This window comes from Lactuca saligna, chromosome 5 (genome assembly GCF_052625555.1).
Source record: "Lactuca saligna cultivar CGN05327 chromosome 5, ASM5262555v1, whole genome shotgun sequence".
NCBI classification, from domain to species: Eukaryota; Viridiplantae; Streptophyta; class Magnoliopsida; order Asterales; family Asteraceae; genus Lactuca; species Lactuca saligna.
In genome coordinates, this window is record NC_136421.1 from 289,407,246 (window position 1) to 289,430,174 (window position 22,929).

General features: G+C 30.1%; 1 protein-coding gene across 15 annotated transcripts in view; it reads right to left on the reverse strand.

Annotated features, from left to right (window-relative positions):
- The window catches only part of LOC145048148 (trigger factor-like protein TIG, Chloroplastic), a 20,986-nt gene extending 576 nt beyond the window's left edge, over positions 1 to 20,410 (reverse strand). Inside the window, exons 1-36 of one of the 15 annotated variants that reach the window (XM_078996572.1) lie at positions 19,963 to 20,410; positions 19,820 to 19,883; positions 19,307 to 19,461; positions 19,141 to 19,233; positions 18,958 to 19,041; positions 18,651 to 18,731; positions 18,416 to 18,565; positions 18,030 to 18,097; positions 17,431 to 17,535; positions 17,263 to 17,322; positions 16,881 to 17,011; positions 16,106 to 16,360; positions 15,859 to 15,945; positions 15,684 to 15,754; positions 14,037 to 14,968; positions 13,307 to 13,422; positions 13,149 to 13,227; positions 12,553 to 12,583; positions 12,415 to 12,444; positions 12,284 to 12,341; positions 11,882 to 11,912; positions 10,957 to 11,135; positions 10,653 to 10,816; positions 10,317 to 10,421; positions 10,125 to 10,232; positions 9,657 to 9,710; positions 9,091 to 9,226; positions 7,261 to 8,043; positions 7,059 to 7,141; positions 6,772 to 6,830; positions 6,647 to 6,698; positions 5,908 to 6,037; positions 5,719 to 5,826; positions 5,105 to 5,206; positions 2,354 to 2,572; positions 577 to 710 (exon numbers count right to left, since the gene is read on the reverse strand). In XM_078996572.1, the coding sequence (XP_078852698.1) occupies positions 18,083 to 18,097; positions 18,416 to 18,565; positions 18,651 to 18,731; positions 18,958 to 19,041; positions 19,141 to 19,233; positions 19,307 to 19,461; positions 19,820 to 19,883; positions 19,963 to 20,037 (717 nt within the window). In that variant the 5' untranslated portion in view covers positions 20,038 to 20,410 and the 3' untranslated portion in view covers positions 577 to 710; positions 2,354 to 2,572; positions 5,105 to 5,206; ... (24 more) ...; positions 17,431 to 17,535; positions 18,030 to 18,082. Of the gene's footprint in view, positions 1 to 576; positions 711 to 2,353; positions 2,573 to 5,104; positions 5,207 to 5,718; positions 5,827 to 5,907; positions 6,038 to 6,646; positions 6,699 to 6,771; positions 6,831 to 7,058; positions 7,142 to 7,260; positions 8,044 to 9,090; positions 9,227 to 9,656; positions 9,711 to 10,124; positions 10,233 to 10,316; positions 10,422 to 10,652; positions 10,817 to 10,956; positions 11,136 to 11,881; positions 11,913 to 12,283; positions 12,342 to 12,414; positions 12,445 to 12,552; positions 12,584 to 13,148; positions 13,228 to 13,306; positions 13,423 to 14,036; positions 14,969 to 15,683; positions 15,755 to 15,858; positions 15,946 to 16,105; positions 16,361 to 16,698; positions 16,795 to 16,880; positions 17,012 to 17,262; positions 17,536 to 18,029; positions 18,098 to 18,415; positions 18,566 to 18,650; positions 18,732 to 18,957; positions 19,042 to 19,140; positions 19,234 to 19,306; positions 19,462 to 19,555; positions 19,720 to 19,819; positions 19,884 to 19,962 lie in introns of those variants that run through there. The other 14 variants (XM_078996571.1, XM_078996569.1, XM_078996578.1 and 11 more) reach the window with 14 other exon arrangements.
- Between the last annotated feature and the right edge of the window lie 2,519 nt (positions 20,411 to 22,929).

Genomic DNA, 22,929 nt, shown 5'->3' on the forward strand with positions numbered 1-22,929 from the left:
TAAAATAAAATTATAGAAATTGTATTTTGATCATATTTTAGAAATAGCCATCGTATCTTGTTTTTACCGTTAGATTACTTTTTTACCTGTTAAAATCTCAAACATGTGAACATTTGTCGGTTTCTTGTCCTATTTTGTTAGAAAAAAAAAAACAAAAGAACAAAAAAACAAAAAAGCAGTGTGCATGAACCCAAAATACAAGGACTTTTTTTTTAAACCAAAAACCTTCTCTTAGTGACAACACTTTATGCGGACAGTATGTAAGGAAATTTATTCTTAATGCAAACACAAAGTCTTAGTAAGTGAACCATAAAGGTGGTAACTTTATACATTGTTTAAGTTTTTCACTTCTTTTTCATTTTCATCGGTTATAATTTCAATAGTTTAAAAAAAAAAAAAAAAAAAAAAAAAAAAAAGTCTTTGTTGATACAACACTTTCTCCAAACAGAAATCATTTATCTATACAGCACTAAATTGAAAATAAAAAGAAAATAAGCAACAATATCCGAATCTAATGCACATCAAACTTATCACTCATAACAAATGGATCTAAGTGGATCTAAGATCAAGATTTACCTCTTTATATTGACCACTTGTTTTTAACATTTCAGCCCACCCAGATCACACCATGTGGCATATCCCAATTGAAATTTGTTTTCATCATCAGATGTATGTATACTTCATTTCAGGAACATCCACACACTTTACCTCTAAAACAAGAGGAATAGCATACATCAATATTGGTTTAAATGTAAGAAATATCAATCTACTTTTATTGATTTGTGTATTACAGCATTTCCAATTATAGCAATGTACTTTGAAAAATCTGCATAGAATTTTCATAATGTAAAATGCCCTTATAAGAAAAAAGTTCAAAATTACAATACTCAAAGTACAATGTCACAATAAGAAAAAAAATTGAAGTACAATGGTATAATTGGGTAGTGTTTTCAAAGCATAATGCCCTAATAAGAAAAAAGATGAAACTAAAATGCTATCGACATCTAAAAGTACAAGGACCTAATAAGAAAATAGCTAAAAGTACTATGCTATAATAATTGGTTAAATTTTTATACGTGCAGAGTCATAATAAGAAAAAGTTGAAAGCACAATAGTGAAATAGACAGAAATGAAACTAGGATGCTGTAAAACACAAAAGAAGGAAAGCAACTTGTTATTTATTGCATTTACCCCCTAAAAATAACTTAGACTTTAAGAAAATCCAAGACATCAAGAGGCATAGGTAAGACTAAGTTTTTCTTTTTATGTTATTAAATACTAATGTGCCCCACAAGTTTCTTTTATATCTTTTATTAAATACCCTGTATGTAGGGTTGAAATGTAAAATTATTTTCTTTGTAATCTTATATTCAATAGACCGATTTCAATTCAAAAAAATAAACGATAAAGACAAAGAGTTTTTTTATGGATGACTACAACAAGCTCTAAACATTCTTATGGGGCTAAATGCAATACAGCTTCATCTTTTTCTGAAGATAATAAATAAAACACAAGTTTTAGGAACAGAGGGGTATTTCTGGAAATACACAAACAGTGTGCCTTTTAACAATAACAAAAAAAATAATAATAAACTAAATAAGAACATAAAAGACATGAGGGGCTTTATAGTGTCAAGGGTAAAAACCTACACTTTGATTCTCAGGGGCATCTTTTTTTCATTTTCTTTATCATAAGTTGTTTATTTAGTTTCTAAAACCTTTTCTTGTTGCAGAGTAATGAATAAAATTCATCAACAGAAATGATATCCATCATGTGTATGGTTGACAGAAAATGGAAAGGGTTTCGGTTCCACATTTTAGTTATTTTCTTTTTGAAGAATGACAGGATTGCTATTCACTGAAAAAAAATTATTTATTTATGAAACAGTAACTAACCATTAAAATAAAGTAATAAGACATGAATAGAAATAAATGAAACTGGGATGCTATAGAACACAAAGAAATGAAAGCAAGTTGTTTTTTTTATTGCATTTAGCCCTAAAAATAACTTACACTTAAAGAAAATTCTAGTTTCATTTTTTTTAGTATATACATAGGAGAGGCATTCTTGCCTGAAAGATAATATCACATAGATTACCATGTAGGAAAAAAGGAATAACTGGAAAAATAAAAAGATTCAACTTTGGTAGAATTGAAAAGAAAAGAAAAGGAATAAGTGAATAAGAAATAGAAAGAGCACCAATTCATATGGAAAATAAATCGGTAATCAAAATGGCAGAAATCATGAAAGATTGATTGACTCATGTTATTAGAGATGTTTAAGTATATTATCATGATAACAAGACAGAGTAGTTACAATAGTTATAATTATATTAAACAATGAAAAAAATTACCTCCTCAGTCAGGTGTTTTCCTCAGAGTATGCATTCATCAACTTCTTTTACAAGTCACACTTTCCAACATATGCTTCATTGCCACATCAACCCCTACCTGGGTCTGAAGAGGGTAATTACGTAATTTCAAGCAATTTGGTGTATTATATCCTGTATAAAAATGGACATGATCCTTAATATGACTCCATGTTGTTCCTTTAAAAACAGATAGTGTTTTATCTGAAACAAAAAGGCGAAACTTGTCAGAAGAACGTAAAAGCACACAAACTTAGAAAAAAGGGTAAAATACACTTTTGGTCCCTGATGAATTGACGTGTAACATTTCTGGTCCCTAGTCCAAGTAAGAATAGCTGATTATCGTAATCTTGGTCCCAAAAAGATTGTCATTTTCATTTGAGAAATAATAAAATAAAACAATAAAAACTTTATAAACCTCAAAGAAGGACCAGAACTGAAAAAATCAGCTACACTCAGGGACCAAAAATGCAATATTACTCAAAAAAGATAGATGAATCATTCATATATTGTTATATTTGGTAATGAAAATTATCTATTAAGTACGAATAGTAAAACAAAATTATCAATTAACAAGTATAAAGATATGATCCAGTAACAAAAATTACCACCAGAAAGAATGAGATGATATAAACCATACTTTCTTAAAATAATTGGTTTGGCTAAAAAGGTAATATAAAGATGCTTGTTGTTTATTAGCAAAATTTTCATATATAAATATAATATTTTCATTGACCACTTGCTTTTAACATTTCAGCCCCTCTTTTTAACATTTTCCTTCCCTGATGTCCCAATTCCCTAAATAAAAGCACAAATTTTTTATTTTAATATTTAAATAAATAAAAGAATCGACTAAATAACAAACATCTTTTTGAAAAGATATACCAGGTGTACAGATAAGTGCTGAGGGTGTTTTCCAAAAATTCAATATCTTTTTTTGATTGATTCAACATCAAGTATGTTAATCCCATCAAGATAATGAATAGACACAGGTTTTAGGAACAGAGGGGTATTTCTGGAAATACACAAATAGGGTCATACACTCATAGCTATAGTTACATGTACTCCTGCATATCGTTTCCATGCTTTGTCAGCTTGTAATCAGTGGATAGAAGGTGGTAATTTGATAAAGCAATTTCATAATAACCCAACACAACACCCTTATTAATGAAACTAAAAGTGTACCTTTAAACATCAACAGAAAAACTAAATAAGAACATAAAAATCATCAAGTGTTTTTATAGTGTTAAGATTAAAAACATACACCTTGATTCTTGGAAGCGTCTTCTTTTCTTTTTTTTCCACCATAAGTTAGTTGTTTATTTGGTTTCTAAAACCTTTTCTTGTTTCAGAGTAATTAATGTCATAATAATGCAATGGGACTTGTGGTTCAAATAACTGATTTTGAAATCAACAAAGTTAAAAATTTGGGGTTATGTTATGATAGACCCTTTTTGAATCTATCGTATATCCCAGGCATTGTAAAGCTTACACTAACAAAAATTCTTGATAATATTCATAAAGATAGTTTCTCACAATTCTAGAGGTGAGAGTCTCTCCAAAAGAAGAACAATGTTCTCTTACAAATTAATTCTTAGCTACTGACTCTCTAAAAACAAAGGACAATAAATACTATCACTAGAGATAAGACAAAAGGGAATCACAACCAACATAATCAGGTGCTCTTCCCACTAACAAAACAGCCAATAACAACCATAATACCATAAAAGACCATTCTACCCCTGGCCAAAAAGATAACCGAAATGTGGGGGCTTATCATGTTATTTGACTGAAGTGAAATTTTTGAAGATTTTTTCATCATTCCATGATAAAAATTAGCCTCACAACACAGTGTGAGAATGCACAAAGCCATGAAAGAAATTGATTAAAAAGAATAAACACATGTATATGTTAAAGAGAAGAAAAACAAGTATTTTGGTAAATGTTAGAATCTGAAATACATTCTCAAAACCCATCCAAACATGCAAAACATTATTAAATGATCAGCAAAATCAAAGAAACACATTCCGAAATAAGCCTACCAGACATTGTCAAAATCACATTTTACAAAGAGAAAAAAAAAACCAATGAAAAGATAGAGAAGAAAACCACAATGAAATGATCAACAAAGCTACAGAAAAACCATGCAACAAAGGAATAATTTCCACTTAAGATAAGAAAAGATTCAGTTTTGGTAGACTTGAAAAGAAAATAAATAAATAAGTGAATAAGAAATAGAAACCTTTGTAACAACATCATCTGGTTAAGATTTTAATCAAATCCTTGTTCTTTATACCTCAGCATTGTAACATGTGATAAATGTTGTGAAGATGTAAACAGATAAATTATTTATAGCTCAACATTTGGTTGTAGAGAACATCTGATGCAATTGAACTTGTTTAGTACCCTGTATGTAGGGTTGAAGTGTATAATTCGTTTCTTTGTAATCTTATATTCAAAAAACCAATTTCAATTCAAAAAATTAAACAAAAAAGACAAACAGTTTTTTATGGTGGACTACAACAAGCTCTAAACATTCTTATAGGGCTAAATGCAATACAACTTCATTTTTTCCTGAAGATAATTAATAAAACAAGTTATAGGAACAGAGGGGTATTTCTGGAAATACACAAACCGAGTCTATGATAACAAGGCAGAGTAGTTACAATTATATTAAACAATGAAAAAAAAGTAGGTACAATTGTTAAAAATGAAAAAAAAAAAAAAAAAAATTACCTCCTCAGTCAGGAGCTTTCCTCAGAGTATGCATTCATCAACTTTTTTTACAAGCCACACTTTCCAATATATATTAGGCTTCATTGCCATATCAACCCTTACCTGTGTCCAAAGAGGGTAATAACTTAATTTCAAAACAATTTGGTGTATTATATCAAACTTTAATGACTCCATGATGTTCCCTTAAAAACAAAAATAAAACATTTCTATCTGTACACATCGCATGTTTTATCTGATACAAAAAGGCAAAAACTTATCAGAAGGACGTAAAGCATGCAAACTTAAAAAAGAAAAGAAAAATACACTTTTGGTCCCTACACTCAGGCACTAAAAATGTAATATTACTCTAAAAAGATGGATGAATCATTCATTAATCACATATTGTTACAGAATCATTGATATTTGATAGTGAAAATCATCGATTAAGTACGAATAGTAAAACAAAATTATCTATTAAAAAGTACTAACATATGACTCAGTTAAAAAAATTAAAACCTGAAAGAATGAGATGTTATAAACCATACTTTCTTAACATAAAGATGCTTGTTGTTTACTAGCAAAATTTTCATATATACATATAATATTTTCATTGATAAATAAGAAATGATTATTACCTCACTAGAAACACAAAAGTAAACACCATCCTCTCTTTATATTGACCACTTGCTTTTAACATTTCAGCCCCTCCTTTTAACATTTTCCTTCCCTGATGTCCCAATTCTCTAAATAAAAGCACATTTTTTATTTTAAAATTTAAATAAAAGAATTGACTGAATAACAAATATCTTTTTGTAAAGAATTACCAGGTGTACAGATAAGTGCTGAGGGTGTTTTCCAAATATTCAATATCTTTTTTTGATTGATTCAACCTCAAGTATGTTAACCCCATCAAGATAATGAATAGACAAAGGTTTTAGGAACAGAGGGGTATTTCTGGAAATACACAAACAGGGTCATAGACTCATAACTATAGATACCTGTACACCTACATATCATTTCCATGAAGGCAAATCACCCAACAACCTTCTTTGATTCTCAGGGGCTTCTTTTTTACTTTTCTCTATCATAAGTTGTTTGTTTAGTTTCTAAAACCTTTTCTTGTTGCAGAGTAATGAATGGAATTTGTCAAAGTAATTGAAATCCATCATGTGCATGGTTGACATAAAATGGAATGGATTTCAATTCCACATTCTAGTGATTTTCTTTTTGAAGAATGACAGGATTGCTATTTACTGAAAATATATTTTATTTATGAAACATATACTAGAGTCTAGACATTAAAATAAAGTAATATGACATTAATAGAAAAAAAAAATATTGAAACTAGGATGTTATAAAACACAAAGAAATGAAAACAAGTTTTTATTCATTGCATTTAGCCTTAAAAATAACTTCAACTTTAAGAAAATCTAGGAGACAAGGGTGATGGCCAAGTTTATCTTTTATTTTAGTATATACATAGGAGATGCATTCTTGCCTGAAAGATAATATCACACAGATTATATTCCTTGAAGTATTGTATAAAGATTTCTAAATTGTTACCTTTATTTAAGCAATGCAGCATTAAACCGTCTTTCTTTATGCATTCATAACACTGCAATAACCACACACCTAATTCAGCATCAATAAGCCTTACTGATTATAAAATACATAAATTTTTCATATACTGAAGAACACAGTAGGTTGAACTCGGTTCCGCCATGTCATCCAACAATTTCAAGTGTTCCTACACAAATGAAAAATCCAGTGTCCATTAAGTAAAAAATAAACAACAGTTTTGCCCCGATGTGATTGTGTATAACAAATTTTTTTATCATAAATGTAATTTGGAATGAAAATATAATAAGGTTTCCATTAGAAAGAACAATTGGCATTTACTTATACGTTCAATGGATACAACTTGATTTCAAAACTTAATCAGGTTTCCATAGAAAAGTACTACCAGCCCCCTTACCATGTAGGAAAAAGAATAAGTGGAATGAAAAGATTCAACATATTGTCCCAGTTGTATATCATATTGTAGCAACAAAACATCATCTGGTTTTGGTGGACAAAAAGAGCACCAATTCATATGGAAAAAAAATCAGTAATCAAAATGGCAGAAATCATGAAAGATTGATTGACTCATGTAATTGTTTAAAATGAAAAAATATTACCTCCTCAGTAATTTCTATCAGAGTGCATTCATCAACTTCTTCTACAAGCCACACTTTCCAACATATATTATGCTTCATTGACACATCAACCCTTCCAAGAAAAGCATACCACTTGTGTCCGAAGAGGGTAATAATGTAATTTCTAAACAATTTGGTGTATAATTTATATCAAACTTTAATAACTCATTTACAACTAACTTACTATCCTGTATAAAAATGGACATGATCCTGAATATGAATCCATGTTGTTCCTTTAAAAACAGATAGTGTGTTTCTTTTTGTATGCATGAATCGCATGTTTTATCTGAAACAAAAAGGCGAAACTTGTCAGAAGAAACATAAAGCACACAAACTTAGAAAGAAGAGTAAAATACACTTTTTGTCCCTTATTACAGCTGCTTTATGAATTTTTGACGTGTGACATTTCTGGGCCTGTTCCAAGTAAGAATAGCTGAATATTGTATATTTAGTCCTAAAAAGATTGTCATTTTACTTTGAACAAGAATAAAAAAACATTACAAACCTCAAAGAAGGACCAAAACTGAAGAAATCAGCTACACTCAGGGACCAAAAATGTAATATTACTTTAAAAAGCATTAACAGGTGTAGTAAATAAGTGCTGAGGGTGTTCTCCAAATATTCAACATCTTTTTTTGATTGATTCAACATCAGGTATGTTAATCCCATCAAGATAATAAATAGACACGGGGATTAGGAACAGAAGGGTATTTCTGGAAATACACAAACAGTGTCATACACTCATAGCTATAGCTACTTGTACACCTGCATATCGTTTCCAAGTTTTGTCAGCTTGTGATCAGTGGATAGAAGGCAGTAATTTGATAAAGCAATTTCAGAATCACCCACACACTGACACCCTAAGAACATAAAAAGCATCAAGTGTTTTATAGTGTTAAGGGTAAAAACGAACATGTTTTATAGCGATTAATGTAATACTAATGTAAGGGAACTTGTGGTTCAAAGAATACTTTTAAAATAAATGGAATTTGTCGATGGAATTGGAATTTGCCATAAGCATGGTTGACAGGAAATGGAAAGGATTCAATTCCGTTCATTCTATGAAACAGTTACTAAACATTAAAATAAAGTAATATGACATTTTAAAGCAACTTATGAAGAAAAAAAATAATTAATAATACAATAATTAACTATAGAGTTGTATCAAGATTCAAAAAATAATATTTGGTTTGTAACTTGTAAATATGAATTTAGTCTTTTTAACGAAGAAATGAATAATAGAATTTTCATTCTTCCATTTTATCAAACAAACCTTTTGAATACAGATTTTAGGAGAATTTGATAGAATCCATTTTGTCAACCAAATTTGTAACTGAACTTCAAAATTCTATGGAATCCATGAACCAAACACATCCTATGTTGCTCTTAGAATTGAAATAGAAAAAAATACATGAAAGAAAAACAACATGCTGATTTAGAGTATTATTCATTTTTCAAAATTCTAAATCCTTCAACAGTTAAAACTGAGAAAAGTTAAAAGAGTTTACAGTTATCAAAAGATATACTATTATGTAGTCTTAAATTAAATTAATTTTTTTTTTCAGAAAGAGCCTCATCCACATCCTCTTTTGTTGGGTAAAGGGTCAAAAAAATTCAAGTCATTCAAGTTTTACTTAATGAAAAGATGGAAACAAAACTGTATCACATGAAAAGCATTTACATAAAATTCCCATGGATTTGGTTCATGATCAACATCTTCCAAGTGTTGTCTCCCATTTCAGCATACTCATTATAATTAATGCCATGTAAATTAAATGGGAGAATGACCAATAATAAACTTTAATAACTTACATGTAACATGATGATCAAAAGCTTCATGGTCTGAAGAAATAAATTAGCACAAGTTTCTCCTTAACCTGCTTAAAATTGTTACTTGCTACCAAAAGAATTTACCATTTCAATTAGCTTCTTTCAATTTCTCCTTAATCTGCTTTAACACCCGAAGAAAATTAGAATATTAGAAAAATAAGGTACTATGAACATGTATACTTCTGATACAGAATGCTATAAACATCTAAAATTATAAGGACCTAATAAGAAAATAGCTAAAAGTACTATGCTATAATTGGGTAAACTTTTCAAAGTGTAATTTGTTGATAAGAAAAAGTTGAAAGTACAATACTAAAATAGAAAGAAATGAAACACAAAGGAATGAAAGCAACTTATTATTTATTACATTTATACCTAAAAAAAACTTATACTTTAAGAAAATCCATGAAATCAGTAGACAGGAATGTCCAAGTTTTTCTTTTATTTTATTAAATACGAATCTGTCCCCCAAACGAGATGCATTTTTTGCCTAATAGATATAAAAGGAAAGATGCCCTTGTGTTGAACAATATTTGGTAAATTGTTACCTTGAAGTAATGCAGCATTAAACAATCATTCTCTCAAACCACCATATGACTTCACTGCATTCATAACCACACACCGAACTGAGCATCAATAAGCCTTACTGATTATAGAAAACATAAAGAGTTTGAAAAACCCATCATATCATGATATATTACTAATGTTATATAATCATGGAAGACAGTAGAGCAGAATAGGTCTCAATTCCTACATGAATGAAAATACAGTAACCAAGTCATAAAGAAACAACAGTTTTGTCGAGATGTATTTTAATTAGAACTTGTGTTCTTTAATCTTGGAATCTCAGAAATAGGAAGAGAGGTAATGACATAAACAAGCCCATAAAAAATCACAACATCTCTTGGAAGTATCCTCATTTGATTAAGATGTTAAGCATTTGACCTTATGCCTCAAAAATCAAATTTCAATCTCTAAAATCCTGCAGTAAAAGATTATAAACAAAAGCATTTGACCTTGTTCCATGTTTCTGTTGACTTTTGTGGGTCAGATTTTTGCCATTTCTTCACAGCACCAACCATAGATGGTGTTGATGATCCTCCACTCCTGGGTTCTCCCAATACCTTACAAAAAAAATCACAAAATCATTAAAATACAAAAAATAAAAACTAAAAGATTGTAATTATTGTTGTTGTTAGCATATTCACCAAATTCATTAATGGTGGCAAGGAGAATTTAGTCCTTTCATGATCCCACTTTCCTTTCAACACTTCACCGATCACTTCATCTAATGGTGTGCTACACACAGCTTCCTGTAATCATAAAAAAATATAGTGTCTAATTGACTAATTCAATAACATTGAAATATTATAAAGGTTTTTTTTTCACATTAAGCCCTGTATGGGTAAAGTAGTTGAAGGGGTAATGATGTTTGTCTAACTGTGCACATTAAGTGCTTAACCGATTAAGCCCATTAAGTCAAAAAGAAACATCCCTAAAGTCTAATGTGTGTGTGTGTGAGAGAGAGAGAGAGAGAGAGATACCTGAGCTGAGGAAATGATTTTTGGTGAAAAGCGGACATAACGATGGCTTCCATAAACAGCAGAACTAACATCAAAAACACTGCCAACTTTCCCTTGAGCAATGCAGTGAGCAGTTTGAGCCGGAATCTCACACAGTATAAGTAAGCGAAAAACCTACGGATAACCTGTGTTTTAACCAGTCCTTTGTCACTTGCTTGAATGAATATATATATATATATATATATATATATATATAACATTTTTCAAAAAAAACTAGCACTTGGCTACATGGCTAAAATAGCTAGAAAGTATATTGCTATTTGACCTGTACATGAATGCAAACACAACTTCATCTTTTTTTTTTGTATCATCTGCATATCACACAATGAGATTTAGCCGAAAGCTCTTTAGGATCTATGACATGAACAACCCAACCAATTGTGTTATCAGTCTTCAAACTTTCAAACAGCTCCTCTCTTTTCTCTTCTTTCAAAGTTTTTGAATCTGCATAAAACAAAGAAGAGGCTCTTTTGAAGGTGAAAATTAAAAGAAAAAAGAGGTGTATCACACATTCACACAACTTATGGAAGAAAAGAAGCCTTAATCATTTAATGTGCTGTATAATCTTTAAGTAACATAGTAGATGTACAAAGGAAATTAGGAATCAGTGAAATAATTCATCTACCATAATGTATTGAGAGGAGAGAGAACGGTTTAATAACAATCTTATTCTGTGAACTGTGAAGAAGAAGAAGAAGGAATTGAAGAAAAGCGAGAGAAATAGTATTGGACAAGGAGGGTGGTGAGCGGTAATCAAAGCAGATAAGAACACAAAAGAAATAGCCGTGTTGTAAGGCAGTTTGTGTTTCACTGAGAAATAGAAGTTTCAGTGGCAAAATAAGAAAGCCAACAAACTTCCGTGTCCAAATATGAAAGGGAAAAAAAGTTACTGTTCATCAAGTTTTTAAGGATTAATAGTATATATATATAATATTTGAAGTACATTCTATTTCAGAATGAACCCAAATTAACTTCAAATAATTTTAAATTTAAGCACATCAGTGTAGATATCTACACATGAAATGAAACATGGGTCCGTTTCCAAAAAAAAAATGAAACATGGGTTTCTCAAATCATATGCTTTGACAAAATAATAATTGAAATCAACAAAGTCAAAATTTTGGAGTCATGTTATTTGACTCAAGTGAAATTTTTGAAGATTTTTACATCATTCCATGATAATAATTAACCTCAAATCACAGTGTGAGAATCCACAAAGCCCTGAAAGAAATTGATTAAAAAGAACAAATAAGAAATGTGATAATACATGGATATGTTAATGAGAAGAAAAAAAAAAGTATTGGTCTGATTTGGTAAATGTTAGAATCTGAAATACATTCTCAAAACCCATTCAAACATGCAAAATATTATCAATTGAATAAATAAATAAAAATAATCAACAAAAACCATGTAACAAAGGAATAATTTCCACTTAAGAGTTTATTATTATCAATAGATAATAAAATTATTCTTTTTTTTTTCAGAAAGAACCTCATCCACATCTTCTTTTGTTGGGTAAAGGGTCAAAAAAATTCAAGTTTTACTTAATGAAAAGATGGAAACAAAACTGTATCACCATGAAAAGCACTTACATAAAATTTCCATGGATTTGGTTCATGATCAACATCTTCCAAGTGTTGTTTCTCATTTCTGCATACTCATTATAATTAATGCCATGTAATTTAAATGGGAGAATGAGCAATAATACACTTTAATAACTTACATGTAACATGATGATCAAAAGCTTCATGGTCTGAAAAGAATACACACACCACGTAAATAAATAATTTAAAAATGACAAAATTTAAACTCTTAGAACTGTGTGTAACTTTCAGACAGTATAATTAAGTGAAAAGCTTACAGATAACTTCTTTTACCCTTTCCTCTGTCACCTACTTGAATGAAAAAAAAAATAAAAAATTATACAATATTTGGTTGACAATCAACACACCAAATTCATCCCAACTTAATTAAACAGAAAACACACAACTTTATATGCAACTTTTAGTTAGAACCAAATAACACTTCTATCTCTTTCTAATTGAGTTAATAATACAAACATTAAATTATCTTTCCCTGATTGAATCTCTAAAAGCTCAATAAGTTGTTTAATATTTTAATTTGGCTTGTGAATTTCTCTACATAATTTGATCCAATAACATTTTCACCCTCAAAACAAAGCAAAACAACTCTTTAACTTAATCAAAACATTTCATCAAACACCTAAAGTGCACAGAAAAACAATCTACAACTTAACAAAACTTTTTTAGGTTTTCAAAACTATCAAAGTTTTACTAACAAAACATTACCACTTGCTTGACCAATCATCTTTTTTTTGTTTGTTCAACAAGAAGTATGTTTATCCCATCATTTCATGAAGAAATAAATAAGCACAGGTTTTAGAAGCAGAGGGATATTTCTGGAAAAACACAAACAGGTTCATAGACTCATAGCTACCTGTACACCTGCATATCGTTTCCATGAAGACAAATCACCCAAAACCCTTATTTAAGATTCAATGGAAGTAAAAGAGTACCTTTAAACAATAACATGAAAACTAAATAAGAACATTAAAAGCATGAAGGGCTTTACAGTATAAGGGTAAAAACATACACCTTGATTCTCAAGTGTATCTTCTTTTCTTTTTCTCCACCATATAAGTTCTTTTTTTGGTTTCTAAAACCTTTTCTTGTTCAGAGTAATGAATGGAATTTGTCAAAGGAATTGGAATCTGTCATGTGTATGGTTGACAACAAATGAAAATGATTTCGATTGCAAATCTATCAAAAGAATTAAAATGATAATTATGCTAAATGACCAAAACACCCTTTAGTGATTTCTTTATATAAAATGATAAGATAGCTACTTACCGAAAAAAAGATTTTATTCATGAAACAATTATTAAACGACCCAAAAAAATCATCGAACCACAAAAGATATTATCAAATGATCACCAAAACCACAGACACACATTCTGAAACAAGGCTATCAGACCCGCTTAATCAAGATTTTACAGAAAAAACAAAAAACCTAATAACGAGATAGAGAAGGAAACCCTAAAACCGATCGATAAAACTACAGAAAAAAAAAAAATTATGTAGATTCCTTCTGTTTTAATGTTGCAATACAACTTGTGCAGCAGTGCAGTTAGAAAACCAGATTTTACAGATAAAAAAAAACCCGCTAATCAGAAAAATAAAAAGAATTAAAAAAAAAAAAAAAGCATCTAAACTTCGATCTTTTTTTGACCATATATACAGAGAAAATTTCAACTCGAAATTAGAGAAAAACCCTAGAGAACTAAAATAAACCGGAGAAGAGAAAATGATAAGAATGAAAACTTACAATGATGTTGATAATTTCTTTGAATTGTAGACATGTTTGGGTCTCAGGGGAGCGGAATCACAGAGATGGGGATGAATCTCCGGCTGTTTTTGGAGAGCATTGAGCGAATGAGTGGAGAGTGGAAGATGGAAGAAGGTTATATTAAGCGCCAATACACCGACCCAAACCTTCTGACTTCCGCTTCCAACGGCTCTTTTATATAATCTTTCCAAAATTAATATCCTATGCCATCACACTGTGGGGGTAAATTACACGGAAACCTTTAGTCCAATTATTAAACCGACCACTATGCATATGTAGTGCACCCCCCATTGCAGTTCACCTATCAGAGAAGGAGACACAAAAAGATTCCCACGTCTGTGGGGACCAGAAATACCCACGATGGCAGTACCAGGTTGGTGGGACAGCAGGGGTAAATTGGGAAATAAGACAGATCCTCTGTTATGGAGTCTTTTTAAGGAAGAGTCCCTCTCAGTTAAAGACAGGCAGAATATTAGAAGTTTCTTTTCCTTTTGGGAGACCATAGCATCTCGAATAGCTATATCTTATTGTTAAATTCCTCATTTCTCGTTGTTCTTGTTATGAATTGGAATACCATATAGAGGCTGCCATTGTTTCATTGATAGATTGATAATTTGTGTGTTGTGTTCATAACAGCTTACTATGCTCAGTCTAGCAGTATCCAACTCACTGTCGATACATCAATTAGGTGTTAAGAGTGTTTTTTTACATGACAACCTTGACCTTGACTTTGACTTTGACCATGATCATCAGCAAGAGTTAGGAAGTTGTTTCCCGGGCAAATCTTATCACAAAAGAGAATTTTTCTAAAACTTGAATGGAAAGATCTCGGGCAGGGTCCTCTGCATATTGTTTTGCTGCCCGCTGCCCGAATGATTGTCTTCTGATGTAGTAACTGTATCAAGTCTTTCCTGAATGAAGATGAAGGGATTCAAATTGCAGAAAGACAGAAAGTTATTCACAAAAAATATATTCACGTCTTCTAATCATCTGAAGCAAATAATGGCATGTTATAAGCAACAATAAACTTTAAATATATCAGATATCAGACGCAATTTTTTTAAGGAAACAGATGAATTTGTTGTGGTTTTAACATGGAAATGAAAAAGGTGAAGAAAAATGGTCATGTTCAAATATAAAATATTTAACATCTGTGTTGATAAGTTGACAACACATGCATGGACCAAAAACTTTATGAATCCATGAAATGAAATCCAAAATTTCAAAAAATATTCCTTTTTAGAGAATCTTTTCAAACACATTTTGACACCATGAAATGAGTAGCATATTTTCAAAAGGATTCTATTTTTAATGGTTTATGGTTTAGTTCTTCAACATATGTGACAATAGCTTGTAAGGAAAGACATAAACTAAGCTATTGGAAAATGTGTAAGTTAACAGTTTTTGTTTAATGAAGTTAGTGATAATCTCATGTGGCAAAACAAAAAGGTTATCGACCTTCTCACCCATCACTCCTACTTTCCAGCCAAAATTTGATATTTTTGGACAAATTTAATACGTTAAAAATCAACGTCATATTAGTATAGTGTCCATTACTTCCAGGAATCATTATACGTTTTTCCAAACAAAAAAAATCATGAGTAACAAAAGCTGTAGTTTCTTCACCTTTGATCAGAGCTTGTAGCTACAAGAATACCAGGAAGCTATACAGTTGATGGATATGTGAAACTATAAGACTGAATATGATCAAAAAATTTGGAATTAGTATAATAAACAAATGGAATGAAATAGATTTAAAGAACCAAAGAACATAAATTTCTGAATATATATTCTATTTTACCTTGGTAACTCCTAATTAATGAATGTCCCCTGCTAGGATGTTTTGCTATGCGTGCACTGCAGCCAATGGTGATCTATGAGCATCTATCTGCATTAATAATGAAAGATTATTTCAGAACATTTTGGGAATTCAATGCATCAGTGCAGAGCATCTATCTGCATTATTTACGAATCATGATTTCAAAATATTTTGGAATTAAGTGCATCAGTGTACATATAGATATCTGGTGATAAAATGCACTTCAAACCTTGATAAATATTACATGTAGTGACCAAGGGTAGATATCTGCACATGAAATCAAACACAGGTTTCTCAAATCTTATGCTTTGACAAAATACCAACTGATTTTGAAATCAACAAAGTCAAAATTTTGGGGTTATGTTATCGATTGACATTTTTGCAGATTTTTTCATCATTCCATGATAATAGACACACCCTTTTGTGGTACTTGCTGGAAATGCTAGAAACCAATCATCCGAACATGGTGAAAATGCACAAAGTCCTGAAAGAAAATGATTAGAAAAACAAATAAGAAATGATTAAAAGAACAAATAAGAAATGTATTGGTCTGAAACGGGAAGAATAGTATACATCAATATAGGTTGCATGAAATATTACTCTAAAAAGAATCTTTCATATATCACATAGTGTTACTTAACTATTAAAGTATTAAGATATGATCCAGTAACAAAACCTAAAGAATGAGATGCTAAACCATACACTCTTAACATAATTTGGTTTGACTAAAGGGTACTGCACAAACCATTGAAGTTTATTTGAAAAATTTTCATATTTAAATATAATATTTTCATTAGCAAATAAGAAATGATTATTATCTCACCAGAGATACGAAAGTAAACACCATCCCCTCTTTATATTGACCATTTACTTTTAACATTTCAGCCCCTCTTTTTAACATTTTCCTTCCCTGATGTCCTAATTCTATAAATAAAAGCACATTTTTTATTTTAAATAAATAAAAGAATTGACTAAAGAACAAATATCTTTTTGTAAAGAATTACCAGGCGTATAGATAAGTGTTGAGGGTGTTCTCCAAATATTCTACATCTTTTTTTTGATTGATTCAACATCAAGTATGTTAATCCCATCAAGATAATGAATAGACACAGGTTTTGGGAACAGAGGGGTATTTCTGAAAATACACAAACAGGGTCATACACTCATAGCTATAGTTACATATACTCTTGCACATCGTTTCCATGCTTTGTCAGCTTGTAATCAGTGGATAGAAGGTGGTAATTTGATAAAGCAATTTCATAATAACCCAACACAACACCCTTATTAATGAAACTAAAAGTGTACCTTTAAACATCAACAGAAAAACTAAATAAGAGCATAAAAATCATCAAGTGTTTTTATAGTGTTAAGAGTTAAAACATACACCTTGATTCTCGGAAGCATCTTTTCTTTTTCTCTGGATAATAGACATGATTGATAATTTCGCTGGATAATAGACATGATTGGAACTAAAAGTAAGCATCAACAAAAAAAACTAAATAAGGACATAAAAAATAATCAAGTGTTTTATCGCGTTAAATAAGGACATAAAACCATAGACTTTGATTCTCAAGGCCATCTTCTTTTCTTTTTCTCCACCATATAAGTTCTTTATTTGGTTTCTAAAACCTTTTCATGTTGCAGAGTAATGAATGGAATCTGTCAAAGAACTTGGAATTAAGAATAATAGCAAGTAAAGGAAACTGGTGGTGCACATAATATTTTTAAAATGAATGGAATTTGTCAGATTCCATTCATTTGTTGTTTTGTGTTTATTTTGCAAATCTATCAAATGAATTCAAGTGAAAAGTGAAAAACTATGTTAAAATACAAAAACACCCTTTAGTGATTTTTTCTAATAAAATAATAGAATTGCTATTAATTCAAAACAAATACGACATTAAAAAGGACTTATGAAGGCAAATAAACAATTATAAAAACAATAAAAATCTTTTTAATGAAGAAATAAATAATGGAATTTTGATTCTTCCGTAGGAATGATAAAATCCTATGAATACGGATTTTGGGGATATTTGATGGAATTCATTTCCAATCCATTTTGTCAACCAAATTTGTAACTGAAGGATTTTCTATATTCCAATTCCTTCAAAATTCTATGGAAGAATGAGCAATAATGCACTTTAAAAACTTACATGTAAGATGAATAAATAAATAATGCAATTTATGCCCCCCCAAAAATCAATTTTCAATCTCTAAAATCCTGTAGAAAAAATATTACAAACATAAGTTCACATATTTTTGTAGCAATGACAATCAAAAAACACTTTCAGATATGCAAAATCCGTATGCAACTTTTAGTTAGATCTAAAATACAGTTATACTTCTAATTGAGTTAAATCTACAAACAATAAATTATCTTTCCCTAATTGGAGAAGTATCATGTTAATTGCCTAAAAAGGAATTTGGTAATATGGTAAATTTGATTTAGTACATGTAGTTTGATAAATGGTAATGGTAAATATGATTTCTTTTTTGGAAGTATGTTATTGTCTATGTCACATGCTATTTGGTAGTGTACCTCTAGATTTTCGCGTTTAAAAATGTCTCCAACTGCAAGATTCTGCTTGATTACATTTTCTATACTCTCCCTTTGATTTTCTAAGTACTCTCTCACAGCGTTTGGGCTCGAAAGCATTGCCAACTGTTCTTCATTTATTTTCATGTTCGCCTAAAAGATTAACGATTTAATTAAAAACTTTATAAAAATGTGTCTCAAATTTAATCAAATGTGTAACATATATTTGTTACTAAACCTGTATTTGTAATAGTCTAGCTCCATAAAGCTGTCTTCCTTGCTCTTCAAACAAAGATTGTGGGATTTCAACTTGAATCATCTGGACACAAGTTTCAATATACTATTTTGATTAAACAAAAAAGAGAAAAGGAAAAAGTAAGTTACAACTTTAGTCCCTGTGGTTTGTCAAAAGGTACCATTTTTATCTAGATGTTTCATTTGTTGCACAAGCGGTATCTAAACTCTAAAGCGATTCTTTATTGAATAACTTCACAAAGCATCCATTAAATCCATAGAAAATTACCATTTTACCCCTGTCTAAATACCTTTCGAAGCTGATCAAGTATTGCATTATCTGTTGCTTGATCTTTAGCTGTTTGCTCAAGTTCCACACACCTCTCCAACAATGACTCCCTAACCAAAAAAACATAAGTAAACAACATTTAGTCAGAAGCACGAATCAAATTGTGTAAAAAGTCAAGACATGATTAATAGACAAAGTTTATAACCTGATCGATAGTGGTGCATCCAGTAAGAAGCTTATCAGCAATGGAGTCATTCATCTCTGGTAATTCTCTACAGAAGAGTTCTTTACATTCAACCTAGTGATACATTTGCAAGAAAATTAATATTTGTGTAGATTATTAACAGAATTTGTAAGAGGAGGGGGCTTACTGTAAATTGACAAGGAAGGGAATGTAGATCTTCTTGTTTCCAAGAATCTGGAAATGTATGTGGGAAAGATTTTGTTTCACCTCCTTGAATTCCAATTATGGCATCAAGAAAACCAGGAATAACTCTATCTCCATCTTCTGTATCAAATTGGAAACCTGCAAATTCAACCAAACATTATAATGGAATGTAATGACCCATTCCATTCCATTCATTTTAAATCCATTCCCTTCTGATACCATTCCATCATACCTTTACTCTCTGCAGCTGGAACATTTTTCACTTCTAATAATTCTTGTTCCACAAAAAGTAAAAAAAATTTACTACTTTTGAAGGTTAGGGCTGAAACCGCATTGTCTGATGTACACATCGCTTCTAACACCCTTATTTGAGATTCAATGGAACTAAAAGTGTATCTTTAAGCAATAAGATGAAAACTAAATAAGAACATAAAAAGCATCAAGTTTTTTATAGTGTTAAGCGTAAAAACATACACCTTGATTCTCGGGGCATTACCTTTTTGATCAACTTCTTTCAGCTTCTCCTTAATCTGCTTTGGCAACCAAAGAATCTCAGGTATCTGTAAGTTGAACAACTATTAGAAAGATAAACTGATAAGAACATGTATAAGAAGGGAAAACTAGGTAAGTTCAGTCCACCTGTGTAACTTCTGAAACAGAGTTAGCAAAAGCTGCTTTAGCATCCTTTTCAATGGAACATCTCCTTAACTTCATTTGGTACTTACAGGTTAAGATCCCAACATAATCATCTCAACCTAACCAATAACCTAGTTCAAATTTGAATTTTAGGCTTCAACTGATTTTGCAGGCATTTCATCAAACAGATAAAGGTTAAATATTTGGTATGTTACAAATCTCGGGCTCTTAGGGCTTAGATAGCTTCTAGTATTGATGTTCCTTTGGGTTGTTGATGATCTTACAGGGGCACATCCCAAATAGGAAATAGAATAAACATTAGCTAATGAAGTATTCCATGATCACACAGTCATAAAAAGAGATTTGAATAGAACATCATCATCATCTGATAAAATCGGTTATTCATAAGAATGGTGAAAGAATCTGAAATACGTTCTCAAATAACCAACAAAAAAATCATCCAAACACATATAAATTAAGAAAATAGCAATTAATGGAATCTATCAAAGGACTTGGAATTAAGAATAGCAAGTAGATGTGGTGCACAGAATATTTTTTAAATGAATGGAGTTTGTCAAAGGAATTGGAATCTGTCATGTGCATGGTTCACAGGAAACTGAAAGGATTAGATTCCATTCATTTGTTGTTTTGCGTTTATTTTGCAAATCTATTAAAAGTATTGAAATGAAAAGTGAAAACCATGTTAAAAGACCAAAACACCCTTCAGTGATTTTTTCTAAAAAAAATAATAAAACTGCTATTTACTGAAAAAAGAATTTAACTTAAAAAAACAAATACAACATTAAAAAGGACTTATGAAGGCAAATAAACAATTAAGAAAACAATACAAAAAAAAATTTAATGTAGAAAATAATAATGGAATTTTGATTCTTCCCTAGGGATGATAAAACTCTATGAATACAGATTTTGGGGAAATTTGATGGAATTCATTTTCAATCCATTTTCTATGGAAGAATGAGCAATAATGCACTTTAAAAACTTACATGTAACATGATAATCAGAGGCTTCATGGTCTGAAAAGAATACACCACCACATAAATAAATAATTTGAAAATGACAAAAGTTAGACTTTCACACAGTATAAGTAAGCGATAAACTTATGGATAACCTGTGTTTTAACCAGTCCTCTGTCACTTGCTTAAATAAATTTAAAAAAAAAAAAAAAAAAAAAAAAAAAAAAAAAAAAAAAACTTTTCTCAGAAAAAAAACTAGCACTTGACTACATGGCTAAAATAGCTAGAAAGTATATTGCAATGACAACTTCATCTTTTTTGTTTTTGACCTGTACATGAATGCAAACACAACTTCATCTTTTTTGTTTTTGTATCATCTGCATATCAGAAAATAAGATTTTAAAACTGAGAGGACATCATAAATACAAAAAATCATGATGCAAACATAAGTCAACATATTTTTGTAGCAATGACAATCAAAAACTGTCTCGATTATGCAAATTATACAGTAGTTGGTCGACAATTAACACACCAATATCATCCCAACTTATTAATTAAACAGAAAACCAACAACTTTATATGCAACTTTCAGTTAGAACCAAAATACACTTGTATTTATTTCTAATTGAGTTAAAAATACAAACAGCATATTATCTTTCCCTAATTGAATCTCTAAAAGCTCAATAAGTTGTTTAATATTTTAATTTGGCTTGTGAATTTCTCTACATAATTTGATCCAATAACGTTTTCACCCTCAAAACAAAGCAAAACAACTCTTTAACTTAATTAAGACATTTCATCAAACACCTAAAGTGCACAGAATAACAATCTACAACTTAACAAAACTTTTTTAAGTTTTCAAAACTATTAAAGTTTTACTAACAAAACCCACTTGCTTGACCAATTATCTTTTTTTTGTTTGTTCAACATGAAGTATAACGTGACAATAAGACAAAGAAAACTGGAAGTAGAATGCTATCTTTAATTGTGTAGTGTTTTCAAAGCATAATGAATGCCCTAATAAGAAAAAAGATGAAAGTGGTACACTTGTGCTTAGTTAAAATTTATAAGATATGTAATACTTTATGGCATATGCCAAATATCATAAAGGAATAATTGTAATATTGTCTAGTTAAATTTATAAATTTGCATTTTGTAGTGTTTAAAACTTGCTACCAAAAGAATTTACCATTTCAATCAGCTTCTTTCTGTTTCTCCTTAATCTGCACCTGTAACAAATCAGAACATTAGAAAGATACTTTATGGCATATACCAAATATCATAAGGGAAAATTAAGTAAGTTGATCAATCCACCTGTGTAACTTTTGATATAGAGATAGCAATAGCATCCTCTATTTATTATGAGGAAAATAAGTATATCTTACTACTACAATAAACAATCTAATAGTATAAACAAATGTGTGTATGTTGTTTTTCACCTGCTATATTATTTTACAATATTTGAAGTACATTCTATTTCAGAATGAACCCAAATGAACTTCGAATAATTTTGAATTTAAGCACATCAGTGTAGATAATACCTGTAGTGACCAAGGGTAGATAACTACACATGAAATGAAACATGGGTTTCTCAAATCATATGCTGTGACAAAATAATAACTGATTTTGAAATCAACAAAGTCAAAATTTTAGGGGTATGTTATTGATTGACATTTTTGCGGATTTTTTCATCATTCCATGATAATAATTAACCTCACATCACAGTGTGAGAATCCACAAAGCCCTGAAAGAAATTAATTAAAAAGAATAAATAAGAAATGTGATGATACATGGATATGTTAAAGAAAACAAAACATTCTAAAAACCCATCCAAACATTATCAATTGAATAACAAAATAAAAATGACCAACAAAAACCATGTAACAAAGGAATAATTTCCACTCAAGAGTTTATTATTATCAATAGATAATAAAATTACTTAAATAAAATTCCTCTTTTTTCAGAAAGAACCTCATCCACATCCTCTTTTGTTGGG